The sequence below is a fragment of the Pristiophorus japonicus genome, chromosome 7 (assembly GCF_044704955.1).
Source record: "Pristiophorus japonicus isolate sPriJap1 chromosome 7, sPriJap1.hap1, whole genome shotgun sequence".
Classification (NCBI taxonomy): domain Eukaryota; kingdom Metazoa; phylum Chordata; class Chondrichthyes; family Pristiophoridae; genus Pristiophorus; species Pristiophorus japonicus.
The window spans coordinates 192,890,766-192,909,174 of NC_091983.1; the positions used below are offsets into that span (position 1 = coordinate 192,890,766).

The 18,409-nt window shown below is 43.2% G+C and overlaps 1 protein-coding gene across 3 annotated transcripts in view; it reads left to right on the forward strand.

The window, feature by feature from the left end:
* The window catches only part of afg1lb (AFG1 like ATPase b), a 206,567-nt gene that overhangs the window by 81,695 nt on the left and 106,463 nt on the right, over nt 1-18,409 (forward strand). For all 3 annotated transcript variants that reach the window (XM_070885646.1, XM_070885647.1, XM_070885645.1), the window contains exon 5: nt 4,371-4,501. In XM_070885646.1, the coding sequence (XP_070741747.1) occupies nt 4,371-4,501 (131 nt within the window). The remainder of the gene's footprint in view (nt 1-4,370; nt 4,502-18,409) is intronic.

Consider the following 18,409-nt stretch of genomic DNA (forward strand, 5'->3'; position numbering starts at 1 on the left):
TAGAGATGCACACCATTAAATTGTATTGGAACTAGGTAATACATAACATCAGCTCTGAAGCAGCAGAGCAACGTTTTGTACCATGTATTACAAAGAACAGAAACAAGCATTCGGCCTAACTGGTCTATGCTGTTGTTTATGCTCCACACAAGCTTCCTGCCACTCTACTTCATCTCGAGCTGTCACCATAATTCTTCTATTCCTTTCTCACCTAATGTACTTATCTAGTTTCCTCTTAAATGCTATTCGCCTCAACCACTTCATATGGTAGCGAGTTACACATTCTCACCAATCTCTGAGTATTGAAGTTTCTGCTGAATTCCATATTCTATGCACGACCTCGATTATCCAACAAACATGTGGAACATAAGCACAGGCATAGACCAGTTGAGCCAATGACCTGTTTTTATGCTGTAAACATTCTATGTAATTTAACAAAGACCTGGAGATTTGGGGCTTAATGAAAGAAACATTTATATTTTTTCAGATGTGGTAAAGTGTGTGTTCAGTAAATAGCGCCTGACTGAAAATAGCGCAAACTGCAAGCACAATAAAGAAAGACTTGCATTTCTATAGTGCCTTTCATGACCACCAGATGTCCCAAAGTGCTTTACAGCCAATCAAGTACTTTTGAAGTGTAGTCACTATTGTAATGTAGGTAATCTAAATCCACCAATTTCCATTATTTTCCTTGGTGAGTGGTGTCAATAGCGCCTGGACCAATATCCTCACGACGACTTTTGCTAATGCTGTTGGGGAGAGTTTAAACTAGCTTGGCAGGGGGATGCGAACCTGAGAACGAATTCAAAAGGGAAGGAAGTAAAGCTGAAATTGGATAGCAAGAATCTAGAAAGTGAATCTGTAAGACAGAGGAAGCAGGGCTTAGTATCTAGTAAGCAAGGAGATCTTCCTGTGCTGAATGGTATATACTTTAATGCAAGGAGTATAGCAAATAAGGCGGATGAGCTAAGAGCACAGGTAAACACTTGGGAGTATGATATTATAACTGTTACAGAAACATGGTTGAAAGAGGGGCAGGTTTGGCAGATCAATATTCCTCGCTACAGGATTTTTAGACAAGATCGAGAGGGAGGTAAAAGGGTGGGGGTCGCGGTACTGATTAAAGAAACTATTAAAGCGGTGAGGAGGGATGATATGTGAGAGGGATGATCAAATGAGGCCATATGGATTGAATTGAAAAATAAAAAAGGCGATCACACTGCTGGGCGTGTATTATTGACCCCCAAACAGTGGGAGGGAGCTAGAGGAGCAAATATGTAAGCAAATTGTTGTGAAGTCCAAAAACAATAGGGTAGTAATAGGGGATTTTAACTATCCAAATATTGATTGGGACAAATTTAGTGTGAAGGGTATAGAGGGTGCAGTATTCTTGAAATGCATTCAAGAGAACTTTTTTTAGTCAGTATGTAGCAAGCCCAACATGAGAGGGTGCGGTCTTGGATTTAGTTTTGGGGACTGAAGCTCGGCAGGTTGAAGGGGTATTAGTGGGAGAGCACTTGGGTGCCAGTGATCATAATTCAGTCAGATTCAAGTTGGTTATGGATAAGGACAAGAATAGACCTGGAATAAAAGTTCCGAATTGGGAAAAAGCTAATTTTACTAAGTTAAGGAGCGATTTGGCCATGGTGGACTGGAAACAGCTACTTGTGGGTAAATCAGTGTTGGAACAGTGGGAGGCATTTAAGGAGGAGATCCGGAAGGCTCAGGCCAAACATGTGCCCTTAAAGAAAAAGGCTGGGAAAAATAATTCTAGAGCCCTTTGGATGTCTAGGGACTTACAGGGGAGGATTAAGAAAAAAAGGGACGCTTATGTCATATATCAATGGCATATTCTAAATACTATAGAATCTTTAGAGGAATGTGGAAAGTTAAGAGGCAAAATTAAAAAGAATATTAGGAATGCTAAGAGAGAGCATGAGAAATTCTTGGCCAGTAAAATTAAGGAAAACCCTACAATGTTCTTTAAATATATTAAGAGTAAGAGGGTAACTAAAGAAAGGGTAGGGCCTATTAGAGACCATGAAGGTAATCTTTGTGTGGAGGCGGAAGATGTTGGGAGGGTTCTTAATGAATAGTTTGCATCTGTTTTCACAAAGGAAAGGGGTAATGCAGATACTGCTATCGAGGAAGAGTGTGATATTCTGGATGAAATAAATATAGTGAGCGAGGAAGTTTTTAGGGGTTTAGCAGTTTTGAAAGTAGATAAGTCCCCAGATCTGGGTGAAATGCACCCCAGACTGTTGAGCGAAGTAAAAGAGAAAATAGCAGAGGCCTTGACCATCATTTTCCAGTCCTCTTTGGATCTGGGCACGGTGCCGGAGGATTGGAGGACTGCTAATGTAGTACACTTGTTTAAGAAGGGAGAAAAGGATAGGCCGAATAATTACAGGTCTATCAGCCTAACCTCAGTGGTGGGAAAATTATTGGAAAAAATCCTGAAAGACAGGATAAATCTGCATTTGGAAAAGCAAGGATTAATTAGGGACAGTCAGCACGGATTTGTTAAAGGAAGATCGTGTTTGACTAACCTGACTGAATTTTTTGAGGAGGTAACCAAGGGGCCCGATGAGGGTAGTCAGTGCGATGTATATATGAACTTTAGCAAGGCTTTTGATAAGGTCCCACATGGTAGACTGGTCATGAAGGTTAAAGCCCATGGGATCCAGGGCAAAGTGGCAAGTTGGATCCAAAATTGGCTTGGAGCAAAGGGTAATGATTGATGGATGTTTTTGTGACTGGAAGGATATTTCCAGTGGGGTTCCACAGGGCTCATTAATGGGTCCCTTGCTTTTTGTGGTATATATCAACGATTTAGATTTGAATATAGGAAGTATGATTAAGAAGTTTGCAGACAACACTAAAATTGGCTGTGTGGTTGATAATGAGGAGGAAAGTCATGGACTGCAGGAGGATATCAATCTACTGGTCAGGTGGGCAGAGCGGTGGCAAATGGAATTTAATTCAGAGAAGTGTGAAGTGATGCACTTTGGGAGGGCTAATAAGGAAAGGTTATACACATTAGGCGGTAGGCCACTTAATGAACAAAGGGATCTTGGAGTGCTTGTCCGCAGATCCCTGAAAGTAGCAGGCCAGGTGGATAAGGTGGTTAAGAAGGCATACGGAATGCTTGCCTTTATTGGACGAGGCATAGAATATAAGAGCAGGGAGGTTATGCTTAAATTGTATAATACTTTGATTAGGCCACAGCTGGAGTACTGTATGCAGTTCTGGTCGTCGTATTATAGGAAGGACGTGATTGTACTTGAGAAGGTGAAGAGGAGATTTACTAGGATGCTGCCTGGAATGAAGAATCTTAGTTTTGAGGACAGATTGGATAGGCTGGGTTTGTTCTCATTGGAACAGAGAAAGTTGAGAGGAGACCTCATTAAGGTGTACAAAATATTGAGAGGCCTGGACATCGTGGATAGTAAGGGCCTATTTCCATTGGTGGAGGGGTCTATTACGAGGGGGCATAGTTTTAAGGTGGTTGCTGGAAGGTTTAGAGGGGATTTGAGGGGGGATTCTTTACGCAGAGGGTTGTGGAGATCTCGAACTTGCAGCCTGGAAGAGTGGTGGATGCAGAAACCCTCACCACTTTTAAGAGATGGTTGGATGGACACTTAAAGTGCAATAACCTGCAGGGTTATGGACCTAGAGCTGGTAATTGGGATTAGACTGGATGACCTTTTGTTGGACGGCGCAGATATAATGATAAGTACTGCAGGGAATCGAGTACGCCCAGGGTGATCTCCTGGACTAGTTTCGATCGCCTGGATGCGTTGGAGAGGAATTTTCCCAGATTTTTTCTCCCTAAATTGGCCTGGGTTTTCATTTGGTTTTTGCCTCTCCCAGGAGATCACATGGCTCCGGTTGGGGTGGAGTGTCGAATGTTTCACTATAAGGAGTGTCGCAGTTGTGTGATGTGGACTGGTTGGGCTGGGTGCTCTTTGCCTTTCCGTCATTGTTCATAGGTTTTTATGTAGCCTTTAGGGCTGCTGACCAAGGGCCGTGCGGCTCTTTATTGGCCAGCGCGGACACGATGGGTCGAAATGGCCTCCTCCTGCGCTGTGAATTTCTAAGTTTCTATGTTTCTATCCATTATTGCTGAGAATCGAGCTTACTCTGTCCTTTTCTTGTTCTGATGCTTCACATTAAGGGAGAAAATGTCTATGAACATGCACTGAATCCTTTAACTATCATTATAGTAAAATAGCTGAAGTGCTTAAAAATGAAATGCACCACCAAGTGCTCCATAACTGTTGTTTGCATCTGGTTCTAGACACTTTTTGTATAGTTGTTAACAGTTTCTATAAATAACAATAACCAGTTTTTCAACTCTGCTGCAACAGGAATTCATCGGTTAAAGCAGACTTTACCAAAAAGGAAACGTGGCTTAATGGCCAAGGCCTATGATCCAATAGCACCTATAGCTGCAGAAATCAGCGATGAGACCTGTCTATTGTGTTTTGATGAATTTCAGGTAAATGGTATGTTTTTTGCAAGATCTATTGAGTGTGTATTGTTAAGTTAATGTACATGCTCAATGCGTTTAAGAGGGTGACATTTCTGTGTGTTCAGGCTAATGCACACTTTGATAGCATTAACCAAGCCCACACTATAAAAATACCTCATGAGACTGAACAGCTTTAGTGAATAGACTTGGCTTTATTGGTTTTCGGCCTATTAAAGGCTTGTTAAAAGCAAACATGAAAACTTGCTCATACTCGCCTTCCAACCCACACTGCATTCATGCCATCAATTATTAAAGGTGTAGCAAGGCAGGGGAGCAGAGCATAAGATACACAATGATGCACCTCTGCTGTTTCAGTCCACACAACCACATGGGCTGGTCACAGTAAGTCTGATTATACCAAAGAGGGTGAAGAGCAGTATCAGAGGAAGTTAGGAGGGTCTAGCTCTATAGAACGAGGGTCACCAAAGTCACCAGTAACCAAGTCAGTACACCCAACACTGTTATCAGGCTACCTCAGTCTCATTCTACACCGAGAAGCAATGTGTGAGGAGGTTATGTCTCACTAAGGAAGCCTTTGATGAATTATGTCAGCTGCTGGAATCAGGTCTGTAGGAAGGACCATCAGCCCATGCTGCCAGGACTGTTTCTTGCACTTTTTAAAATTAAATTTTCTGCTTCAGTCTATTTACAAGTGAAAGACTTTTTTCCTGCAATGAACAGCATCTACTTTTAACTTGGCAGGCTCAAGTATTATTTCACTCCATTGAGTTGAGTCCTAAGAGAGAAGCATTTCATCATTTGGCTAGCTTAATGCCACCAATGCATTCGGGAAAGCTGCAGGCTGCACCTGTTTAGACTAAAGGATCTACATCAGCTAAGTCACTGCTCTATGCAATAATATCACGTCCAAGCTCAGCCTGAGGTCTTCAAATACAATCTATGGAACGATATTAAAAGGCAATTCAATTATTGTGAAATACTATGTTTTATTTAGTTTAAAATGTTGAAAGCTTTTTGGGGGCATTAAACATTTCAGTTAGTGAGGAAGAAAATAGCAGGCAAATATTTTTCAGAAGAATTTTGAGTGGTTTGATTGGTTCATTTACAAACTGTGATGGCAACATATTTACATGTTGAGATATTGTTTTGTCATTAGAAATATTTACAAATATTTTTTCCATGATAAATATTGGCATAAGTGGTTTCAATGTTGACAAAAGCATGCCTGAAAATTGTGACACACATTTAAGATTATGGACAGGAAGTGCATGCCATCTATATCATTTCAATAATATATAGAATTGATAGAATCATAGAAATTTACAGCACAGAAGGAGGCCATTTCGGCCCATCGTCTCCGCGCTGGCCGACCAAGAGCTATCCAGCCTAATCCCACTTTCCAGCCTAATCCCACTTTCTAGCTCTTGGTCCGTAGCCCTGTAGTTTATAGCACTTTAAGTGCACATCCAAGTATCTTTTAAATGTGGTGAGGGTTTCTGCCTCTTAACACCCTTTCAGGCAGCGAATTCCAGACCCTCATCACCCTCTGGGTGAAGAATTTCCCCTCGTATCTCCTCTAAACCTCCCCCTAATTACTTTAAATCTCTGTCCCCTGGTTGAGGACTCCTCTGCCAAGGGAAACAAGTCCTTCCTATCCACTCTATCCATGCCGCTCATAATTTTATACACCTCGATCAGGTCTCCTCTTGGCCTCCTCTGTTGCAAAGAAAACAGACCCAGCATCTCCAGTCTTTCCTCATAACCAAAATTCTCCAGTTCAGGCAACATTCTTGTAAATCTCCTCTGCATCTTTTCCAGCGCAATACCATCTTTCCTGTAATGTGGTGACCAGAACTGCACACCATACTCCAGCTGCTGCCTAACCTGTGTTTTATACAGTTGAAGCATAACCTCCTTGCTCTTGTATTCCATGCCTCGACTAATAAAAGCAAGTATTCCATATGCCTTCTTAACCACCTTATCTACCTGGCCTGCTACCTTCAGGGATCTGTAGACCTGCACTCTAAGGTCCCTTTGTTCCTCTACACTTTTCAGCGTCATACCATTTAATGTGTATTCCCTTGCCTTGTTAGACCTCCCCAAATGCAATAACTCACACTTATCTGGCTTGAATTCAAACCAAAGGTACTAAGCTCTTTCAAAACTTTCAAATCTCAGCTTTTTTATCTGGTACATTGATTTCCAAAGTCTCCAATAAAACCAAGCTTTCACTTTCATGCTGATACTAATTCATGAAAACACATGTTCGTGTTTAGCATGTATTACAAAGAGATCCACCAATCTAGGATGACTGAGTCTGAAGCACTTACTTATGTAAATGTTGTATTGGTTTTTTTTCCGCCTCTTTCACTTAAGTGAGTCATAATGGAAAACAACTGTAGGTCACAAAAATCTTTTCTCTTAAATGCTAATGAAATGTCTTTCTTCCTATTAGCTGACTACAATTAACAGTAATTTGTATCCTTCCTTTTCTGCTTGTTTGTAATGAATACTGTGCTGCGGTTGAGAAAATGCTTCTGCTATTGTCTTCTGCTTGCTTAGACTGTACAATTACTTCTCTCTTCTCAAGCTATATAAGTTATGGTACAAGATCAAAGGATCCACACACTGGCACCATGATATACAGTGTGACTCCTGCCACAGCAATTGCATGTTATTCTAAAACTGTTCAGTTAATGTCAACTATCCGAACCCGCAGTCCTAAATGCTGCCAAAATAGATCAGTTGTACTAAATTTAAAATGTAATCTTCTATCACAAGATGACAAGATTATTACAGATGAGGAAGAGCATTCACCCCATCGTAACTCGCCCATCCAGAAAAATATTACTGTTTCAGCCTTAACCCCTGCCATTGCTGCATCAAATAGTATCTTAAATGATTCCAGGGTTTCCCACAACTCTATCTGACAGACTGTTCCAAGTGTTTATCACTCCCATGTTAAGAACTTCCTGATAATCGGTCCTACATTGATCATTTACGAGTTTGAATCTGTCATCTCCCTTATCCTACTCTCGCAATTTATTTTATAGTCGTGTTCTGGATTAACCCTTGCTATTCTTTTAATAATTTTATGTAGCTCTAAGATTGCTTCTCAGATGCCTCCGTTCCAGGCTCAGATGCCTAAGTGTCTCCAGTCCTTCGTCATAACACAGACCCCTGACAGCAGGGCTCGTCCTTGTGGCTCTTCTGTGCACTGTCTCCAATGGGTGAATGTCTTCTTTGTTTATCAGTGATCAGAACTAGACATAGTACTCGAGATGTGGTCTGACCAGAGCACTGTACAGTTTGGATACAACTTCCTCTGACTTCCCTGGATGACAAAACAGATAGAGAATATGATGAAACAGAAAAAGAGCGCGTATGACATTTGTCAGGTTGCAGATACATCTGAGAATCAGGTTATATAGAGAAAGGTCAGAGGAGAAGTGTAAAAGATGATAAGAGGGACAAAGAGAGGACATGAGAATCGAATGGCAGCCAAAAAGCTAATCCAAAAGTCTTCTATAGGTATATAAATAGTAAAAGGGTATTAGGAGGAGGGGTGGAACCGATTAGGCACCAAAAAGGAGACCTATGCATGGAGGCAGAGCGTATGGGTGAGGTGCTAAATGAGTACTTCGCATCTGTCTTCACCAAGGAAGAGAATGTTGCCATAGACATAGTAAAGGAGGAGGTAGTGGAGACACTTGATAGGATAAAAATTGATGAAGAAGAGGTATGAGAAAGGCTGGCTGTACTTAAAGTAGATAAATCACCAGGAGCGGATGGGATGCATCCTAGGATGCTGAGGGAATTGAGGGTGGAAATCAAAATATTCCAATCCTCTATAGATTGGAATATTAATAATGAGAAACAGGGAAATAGCGGAGACTTGAACAAATATTTTGTATCGGTCTTCACAGTTGAAGACACTAAAAACATACCAAGAATTAATAATCAAGGAGCTATTGGGGTGGGGGGGAGGGGAAACTTAGAACAAAGTATGAGGCAAACTAATGGGGCTAAAAGTGGACAAGTCCCCTGATGGCCTGCATCCTCGGGTCTTAAAATAAGTGGCTGAAGAGATAGTGGATGCATTGGATGTAATTTACCAAAATTAAGAACATAAGAACATAAGAAATAGGAGCAGGAGTAGGCCATTAGGCCCCTTGAGCCTGCTCTGCCATTTACTAAGATCATGGCTGATCTGATCATGGACTCAGCTCCACTTCTCTACCCGCTTTCCATAACCCTTTATTTCCTTATCTCTCAAAAATCTGTCTGTCTACACCTTAAATATATGCAATGACCCAGCCTACACAGCTCTCTGGGGTGGAGAATTCCATAGATTTACAACCCTCTGAGAGAAGAAATTGCTCCTCATCTCAGTTTTAAATGGGTGGCCTCTTATTTTGAGACTATGACTCCTAGTTTTAGTTTCCCCAATGAGTGGAAATAGCCTCTCTGCAGCCACCTTGTCTAGCCCCCTCATTATCTTATATGTTTCAATAAGATCACCTCTCATTCTTCTGAATTCCAATGAGTATAGGCTCAACCTATCTTCATAAGTCAACCCCCTCATCTCCGGAATCAACCAAGTGAATCTTCTCTGCCTCCAATGCAAGTCTATCCTTCATTGAATACGGAGACCAAAATTGTACGCAGTACTCGAGGTGTGGCCTCACCAATACCCTGTACAGTGTAGCAGGACTTCTCTGCTTTTATACTCTATCCCCCTTGCAATAAAGGCCAACATTCCATTTGCTTTCCTGATTACTTGCTGTACCTGCATATTAACTTTTTGTGTTTCATGTACAAGGACCCCCAGGTCCCTCTGTACTGCTGCACTTTGCAATGTTTCTCCATTTAAATTATAATTTGCTTTTCAATTATTTTTGCTAAAGTAGATAACCTCACATTTACCCACATTATACTCCATCTGCCAACTTTTTGCCTACTCACTTAGCCTGCCTATATCCCTTTGCAGACTTTTTGTGTCTTCCTCACAATTTTCTTTCTCGCTAATCTTTGTATCATCAGCAAACTTGGCTACATTTCACTCGGTCCCTTCATTCAAGTCATTAATATAGATTGTGCGGGCAGGGGAAGGCAGCTCAAGGAACAAGGTGGAGGTTACACTACCTTCTGGAAAGGCATACCAGATTGAATAATGCCATCTCCACCGAGTTGGTTTCGCTATCGGGAACGAGCTGGTCGACACCGCCTCAGAGACTCCCGTTGAGGGATTAATGAACGTCTCCTGACTCTCCGACTCACCCTATCCCGGAACCAATGCGCCACGATCATCAATGCGTTCGCCCCAACACTTGATGAAACAGATGAGACCAAAGAGGGTTTTTATTCCAGCCTCTCAAAATCTCTGTCCCGCGTCTCTACGGACGACAACCTCGGCGACTTCAACGCCAGGGTCGGCAAAGTCACAGCCCTCTAGAGAGGCGTGATCGGCAGAGAGGGGGTAAGGAAAACCAATTCCAGCGGTACCCTGCTCCTGACAAAATGCCTAGAATATGACCTTGTCATCACGAATACCTTGTTCTGCCAGAGGGACAAGTACAAGACATCGTGGTCACACCCTCGCTCCAAACACTGGTATCTGCTCGACTATGTCATCGTCCAAGCCAGGGATCGCAAGGATGTGCGCATCACCCATGCCATGACAGGAGCTGACGACTGCTGGACAGACCATCGCCTAATCCGTTCCATTATTAATATCAACATAGCCCCAAAGCGGCGACGGCAGCAGAAACAGTGCCGCAAAAAAGTCAATGCGGGGCTAAGAGAGTCCTATACAGCCAGTGCCTTACTGCTAACCTGGTGTCCCTTGATGACCCCAAGACGCAGAATGCCCACAGCGCTTGGTCTGCCCTCCAGGCCTCCATAACCAATGCCTGCGAGGAGACGCTCGGTCACTCAACCAGGAAACACCAGGACTGGTTTGATGAGAATGACCAGGAGATCCAAGAGCTAATAAGTCGCAAGCGCAGGGCATTTCTCAGCTTAAAACAACAACCCAACTCGGGAGCAGCAAAACAGCATTACAGACGGCTTAAGGCCAAGATCCAAAAAAAACCCGCGACCTAAAGAATAGATGGTGGGTGGAGAAAGCACAGGAGATATAGCAGCTGGCCGACAGCCATGATGTGCGAGGATTCTTCACCTCAGTCATGGCCACCTACGGCCCAAACACCCAAGGCCCCACCCCACTGCTGGCCAAGAACGGGGAGACACTCATCAAGGACACCGAAACAGTCGGGTCTCGCTGGAAGGAGCACTTCGAAGATCTCCTTAACCGAGACTCTGCCTTTGACTCGAGTGTCCTCGACTCCATCCTGCAGCATGTTACCCACCACCATCTTGGCAAAACCCCAGCCCTGTATGAGGTAGAAAAGGTCATCCGCCAGCTTAATAACAATAAGGCAACATGAGTGGATGGAATCCCTGCTGAGGCACTCAAGTATGCGGAGAGGCACTATTGGCACAAATGCATGAACTCATCTGTCTCATCTGGAAGGAGGGGAGCATGCCGGGAGATCTCTCAGTTGCAGAAATTGTGACCATCTTTAAAAAGGGGGACAAGTTCGACTGTAGAATCTACAGAGGAATCTCCCGGTTATCAGTGACTGGGAAAGTCGTCGCTAGAATCCTCCTCTACCGTCTTCTCCCTGTGGCTGAGGAGCTCCTCCCAGAGTCAAAGTGCGGATTTCGTCCTCAACGGGGTACAACGGACATTATTTTTACAGCGCAACAGCTGCAAGAAAAATGCACCAACCCTTGTACATGGCCTTCTTTGACCTTACAAAAGGCCTTTGACACTGTCAACCGCGAGGGACTATGGAGTGTTCTCCGTTTCGGCTGCCCCCAAAGGTTTGTCACCATCCTCTGCCTGCTCCATGACGACATGCAAGCCGTAATCCTGACCAACGGATCAATTACAGACCCAATCCACGTCCAGACAGGGGTCAAGCAGGGCTGTGCCATCGCGCCAATCCTCTTCTCAATCTTCCTCGCTGCAATGCTCCACCTCACACTCAACAAGCTCCCCGTTAGAGTGGATCTAAACTACAGAACCAGTGGGAATCTGTTCAACTTTCGTCACCTCCAGGCCAGATCCAATACCATCCCGACCTCTGTCGTCGAACTACAGTACGCGGATGACGCATGCGTCTGCACACATTCAGAGTCTGAACTCCAAGTCACAGTCAATATCTTCACTGAGGCATTTGAAAGCATGGGCCTTACAGTAAACATCAGAAAGACAAAGGTCCTCCATCAGCCTGATCCCGCCACACAGCACGACTCTCCAGTCTTCCAGATCCACGGCTCCATACCTTGGGAGCCTATTATCAACAAGGGCAGACATCGACAACGAGATTCAACACCGCCTCCAGTGCGCCAGCGCAGCCTTTGGCCGCCTGAGGAAAAGAGTGCTCGAAGATCAGGCCCTCAAATCTGCCACCAACCTCATGGTCTACAGGGCTGTAGTGATACCCGCCCTCCTGTATAGCTCAGAGACGTGGACCATATACTGTAGACACCTGAAATCGCTGAAGAAACATAGAAACATAGAAAAATAGGTGCAGGAGTAGGCCATTCGGTCTTTCAAGCCTGCACCACCATTCAATAAGATCATGGCTGATTATTCACCTCAGTACCCCTTTTCTGTTTTCTCTCCATACCCCTTGATCCCTTTAGCTGTGAGGGCCATATCTAACTCCCTCTTGAATATATCCAACGAACTGGCATCAACAACTCTCTGCGGTAGGGAATTCCACAGGTTAACAACTCTCTGAGTGAAGAAGTTTCTCCTCATCTCAGTCATAAATGGCTTACCCCTTATCCTTAGATTGTGTCCCCTGGTTCTGGACTTCCCCAACATGGGGAACATTCTTCCTGCATCTAACCTGTCCAGTCCCGTCAGAATTTTATATGTTTCTATGAGATCCCCTCTCATCCTTCTAAACTCCAGTGAATAAAGGCCCAGTTGATCCAGTCTCTCCTCATATGTCAGTCCAGCCATCCCGGGAATCAATCTGGAGAACCTTCGCTGCACTCCCTCAATAACAGGAACGTCCTTCCTTAGATTAGGAGACCAAAACTGAACACAATATTCCAGATGAGGCCTCAACAAGGCCCTGTGCAACTGCAGTAAGACCTCCCTGCTCCTATACTCAAAACCCCTAGCTATGAAGGCCAACATACCATTTGCCTTCTTCACTGCCTGCTGTATCTGCATGGCAACTTTCAATGACTGATGCACCATGACACCCAGGTCTCGTTGCACCTACCCTTTTCCTAATCTGCCGCCATTCAGATAATATTCTGCCTTCGTGTTTTTGCCACCAAAGTGGATAACCTCACATTTATCCATATTATACTGCATCTGCCATGCGTTTGCCCACTCACCTAACCTGTCCAAATCACCCTGCAGCCTCTTAGCATTCTCCTCACAGCTCACACCGCCACCCAGTTTAGTGTCATCTGCAAACTTGGAGATATTACACTCAATTCCTTCATCCAAATCATTTAATGCGGCACCCTACTAATCACTGCCTGCCATTTTGAACAGGACCCGTTTATCCCGACTCTCTGCTTCCTGTCTGCCAACCAGTTCTCTTCCATGTCAGTACATTACCCCTAATACCTTGTGCTTTAATTTTGCACACCAATCTCTTGTGTGGAACCTTGTCAAAAGCCTTTTGAAAGTCCAAATACACCACATCCACTGGTTCTCTCTCGTCCACTCTACTAGTTACATTCTCGCAAAATTCCAGAAAATTTGTCAAGCATGATTTCCCTTTCATAAATCCATGTTGACTTGCACTGATCCTGTCACTGCTTTCCAAATGCGCTGTTATTTCATCTTTAATAATTGATTTCAACATTTTCCCCACTACTGATGTCAGGCTAACCATTCTATAATTACCCGTTTTCTCTCTCCCTCCTTTTTAAAAAAAAAAAAGTGGTGTTACATTAGCTACCCTCCAGTCCATAGGAACTGATCCAGAGTTGATAGACTGTTGGAAAATAATCACCAATGCATCCACTATTTCGAGGGCCACTGCCTTAAGTACTCTGGGTTGCAGACTATCAGGCCCTGGGGATTTATCGGCCTTCAATCCCATTGTTAATTCCTGGATTCTTTTACCTCAATCTGGTTCAGTAAAATTACTGAGTCGAATACCTCTTGTGCTTTGAACAAAGCAATCTTTATTACCGGCCAGTAAGACCTATCAGACAGAAGATATACTCTCTGGATAGAGCGTACACACTCTCTACGGATCGGTGAAGTTACATCGTAAAGCGTCAACAGTTATACAGTTTTGAAATCAGATAACAAAATACAAATGGATTGACAGTCTAACTCAGCCACTCATTAGTCAATCTATATGAGATGTTCTTCTTGAAAGCTCAAGCATTGCCTCTAAATGTTTCAATCTAATGGTGTAACTACTAACTGAGACCTTGCAATTCTGCAGATTTATTTCATGTTACAATTAGATGTTATTGGTAGGATTTAGTGACTTGAAACCTTGAGAAAGACTGTTAGCTATGCTGATGTTGCACTATTTGCAATCTGACATTCTCCCAGCTATTCTTCCATGGCTTATACATTTTCATATATCCCGTTTACTTTACTGTCCTTAATTCCATATATTCCGTTCAGATATCCACACCATCAATTTCCCTAACACAATTTCCTGCTTAATAAGGATATCCTTCAGTCCCTCCTTCTCACTAGACCCTCGGTCCCCTAGTACTTCCGGAAGGTTATTTGTGTCTTCCTTGGTGAAAACAGAACCAAAGTATTTGTTCAACTGATCTGCCGTTTCTTTGTTCTTTATTATAAATTCACCTGAATCTGACTGCAAGGGACCTACGTTTGTCTTCACTAATCTTTTTCTCTTCACATATCTATAGAAGCTTTTGCTTCTATAGGAGGAGGAAAGAGAGGTTTAGGGAGGGAATTCCAGAGTTTAAGGCCCAAACAGTTGAAGGCACGGCCACTGATAGTTGAGCAGTTATAATGAGGGATGTTCAAGAGGCCAGAATTTGAGGAGCGCAGACATCTTGTGGGCTTTGAGGCTGAAAAAGATTAGAGAGATAGGGAGGGGCAAAGTCATGGAGTGATTTGTAAACAAGGATGAGAATTTTGAAATCGAGGCGTTGTTTAACCGGGAGCCAATGTCGGTCAGAATGCACAGAGGTGATGGGTGATCGTGACTTGGTGCGAGTTAGTACATGGGCTGCTGTGTTTTGGATGACCTCAAGTTTACTTAGTGTAGAAAGTGGGAGGCCAGCCAGGAGTGAGTTGGATTATTCAAGTCTAGCGGTAACAAAGGCATGAATGAAAGTTTCAGTAGCAGAAGAGCTGAGGCAGGTGCGGAAGCGGACAATGGTACGGAGGTGGAAAAAGGCAGTTTTAGTTAAGCTGCAGGTATGTGGCTGGAAACTCATTTCAGGGTCAAATATGACACCTAGGTTGCGAACAGTCTTGTTCACCCCTAGATTGATGCTAGCGAGAGGGATGGAGTCATTGGTTAGAGAATGCGTTTGTGGCGGGGGCCAAAGATAATGACTTCAGTCTTCTCAATATTTAATTGGAGAAAATTTCAGCTCATCCAATATGGATGTCGGACAACTGGATGTTGGCCTTTATTGCAAGGGGGATGGAGTATAAAAGCAGGATAGTCCTGCTCCAACTGTACAAGGCGTTGCTAAGACCACACCTGGAGTACTGTGTACAGTTTTGATCTCCTTATTAAAGGAAGGATATACTTGCATTGGAGGCAGTTCAGAGAAGGTTCACAAGGTTGATTCCTGAGCTGAAGGGGTTGTCATATGAAGAACAGTTGAGCAGGTTGGGCCTATGCTCATTGGAGTTTAGAAGAATGTGAGATAATATTGAAACATATAAGATTCTGAGGAGGCTGGACAAGGTAGATGCCGAGAGGATGTTTCCCCTCATGGGGGAATCTGGAACTCGGGGGCATAGTTTCAAAATTAGGGGTCGCCCATTTAAGACAGAAATGAGGAGGAATTTCTTCTCTCAGAAGGTCGTGAATCTTTAGAATTCTCTACCTCAGGGAGCTGTGGAGGCTGAGTCATTGAATATATTTAAGGTGGAGATAGACAGATTTTTGAATGATAAGGGAGTCAAAGGTTATGGGGAGCGGATGGGGAAGTGGAGTTGGGGCTAGGATCAGATCAGCTATGATACTGAATGGCGGAGCAAGCTCGAGGGGCCAAATTGCCTACTGCTATTCCTAATTCTTATGTTATTATATGGGGGTAATGTCAGAGGACTGGAGAATTGCAAATGTTACATCATTGTTCAAAAAAGGGTGTAAACATAAATCCAGCAACTACAGTGCAGTCATTTTAACCTCGGTAGTGGGGAAGCTTTTAGAAACCGTAATCAGGAACAAAATTAACAGTTACTTGGAAAGGAGGGATTAATTAAGGAAAGCTAGCATGGATTTTTTAAAGGCAAATTGTGTTTAACCAACTTGATCGATGAGGTAACAGAGAGGGTTGATGAGGGTAATGTAGTTAATGTAGTGTACATGGATTTCCAAAAGGTGTTCGACAAATGCCACATAATAGGCTTGCCAGCAAAATTGAAGCCCATGGAATAGAAGGGGCAGCCTGGGTACGAAATTGGCCAAGTGATAGCAAACAGAGAGTAGTGGTGAACGGTTGTTTTTCAGACTGAAGGAAGGTATACAGTGGTGTTCCACAGTGGTGGGTTCTGGGACCACTGCTTTTCTTGATATATATAAATGACTTGGATGTGGGTGTACGGGGCACAATTTCAAAATTTGCTGATGGGACAAAACTTGGAAGTATAGTGAACAATGAGGAGGAGAGTGATAGACTTCAGGAAGACATAGACAGGCTAGTGAAATGGTCGGACACAGGGCAGATAGAATTTAACGCAGAAAAGTGTGAAGCGATGCATTTTGGTAAAAAGAATTAGCAGGGGACATATAAGCTAAATGGTACAATCCTAAAGAGGGTGCACGAACAGAGAGACCTGGGGGTATGTGTGCATAAAATCATTGAAGGTGGCAGGGAAGGTTGAGAAAGGAGTTAAAAAGGCTTAGGGGATCCTGGGCTTCATAAATAGAGGTATAAAGTACAAAAAATTGGAAATTATGATGAACCTGTATAAAACACTGGTTCAGCCCCAACTGGGGTATTGTGTCCAATTCTGGGCACTACACTTTAGGAAGGATGTGAAGGCCTTAGAGGGTGCAGAAAAGATTTACGAGAATGATTCCAGGAATGAGGGGCTTCAGTTATGTTGATGGACTGGAGAAGTTGGGGTTGTTCTCCTTGGAGCAGAGAAAATTGAGAGATTTGATAGAGGTGTTCAAAATCCTGAGGGTTCTGCACACTAGATGGAGAGAAACTGTTCCCATTGGTAGAAGGGTCGAGAACCAAAAGACACAGATTTAATTTGTTAGTGAAAATAAATTCACATAGACTCTAGTAAAGTAAGAGAAACAACTTTATTGCAAACAGAGCTCTGGGAGAAGAGTTGAGATCCCGCGATCTGCGAACACCTTCTCCCCGAGTGCCTTGTGCCGCGGGGTTATAAGCAGTTTACAGGGGGCGAAATACAATCATTTAAATTCATTTACATACAACCAATCAATCCATATGGCAACGCAATTCATTTACATAAACCAATCAATCCATATGGCAACGCAATTCATTTACATACAACCAATCAATCCATATGGCAATGCAATTCATTTACATACAACTTTTTAGTCCTAGTGAAACCTGATAGCATGGTGTGAGTTTGGGGGCCCTTCCTCTGTATCTTCTTTTGTGGTTAGTTATTCTGTTGCAAAGCTTTCTATGAAACAGTGGCCTGCACCTGGCCAGGAGTCACTTGTTGCTGCAGAGTTCATATCAGGGACAGCAGATAGGCTTCTTGGTACAAAGTTCATTTAGTGGTGGCTTACCCCATCCTGCTTTGCTATGTCCGAAAATCCATTCCAACAAAGGTGATTGATAAAAGAACCAAAGGCAACGAAAGAAAAAACTTTTTTACGCAGTGAGTGGTTAAGATCTGGAATGCACTGCCTGAAAGGGTGGTGGAGGCAAACTCAATTTTATCTTTCAAAAGGGAGTTGGATAAGTATCTGAAGGAAAAACAATTGCAGGACTACGGTGAAAGTGCAGGTGAGTGGGACTAGCTGAGAATCAGCATGGGTTGAATGGCCGCCTTCTGTGCTTGTAACCATTCTATGATTCTATGAGTTGTAATCTACTGCTTCAGCTATGTAGTTCAACGGTCTATTGCTGCTCTACATTTGGTTGGACCTCTTTAGCATCGAGTCTCCTAAGATTCCTAAGTCTCTTGTAGAACATAAGAAGTAGGAGCAGGACTAGGCCCCTCGAGCCTGCTCTGCCATTCAGTAAGATCATGTTTGATCTTCTACCTCAACTCCACTTTCCTGCCCTACCTCCATATCCTTTGATTCCCTTTCGCCATCATCCTCAGAATTTCAGCACTGTTTTTTCCTTCCTAACTGCAGTACTATCAATTGGAACATAATCTAGCCCATTTATTATTTTATATACCTCTATGAAATCACCCCAAAGTCTACACATCTCTAAAGTGAGTAGCCTCAGCTTTTTAAGGTCATCTGAATAACTATGGTTGTTTAAGCTTGGATGGTGACCTCTTCTGAATCTTTTCCATAGCCTATATATCACTCACCACATGAGAGAATTAAACTGGACGCAGTATTCCAAATGTCTTATAACGAAGGGCTGTACATGAAAAAAATAGTGTGCGCTGTTTTATATTCAATAGTCCTGATAATAAAACCCAATATCCTATTTGCTTTGGTTACGGCATCTTGACATTGGTCA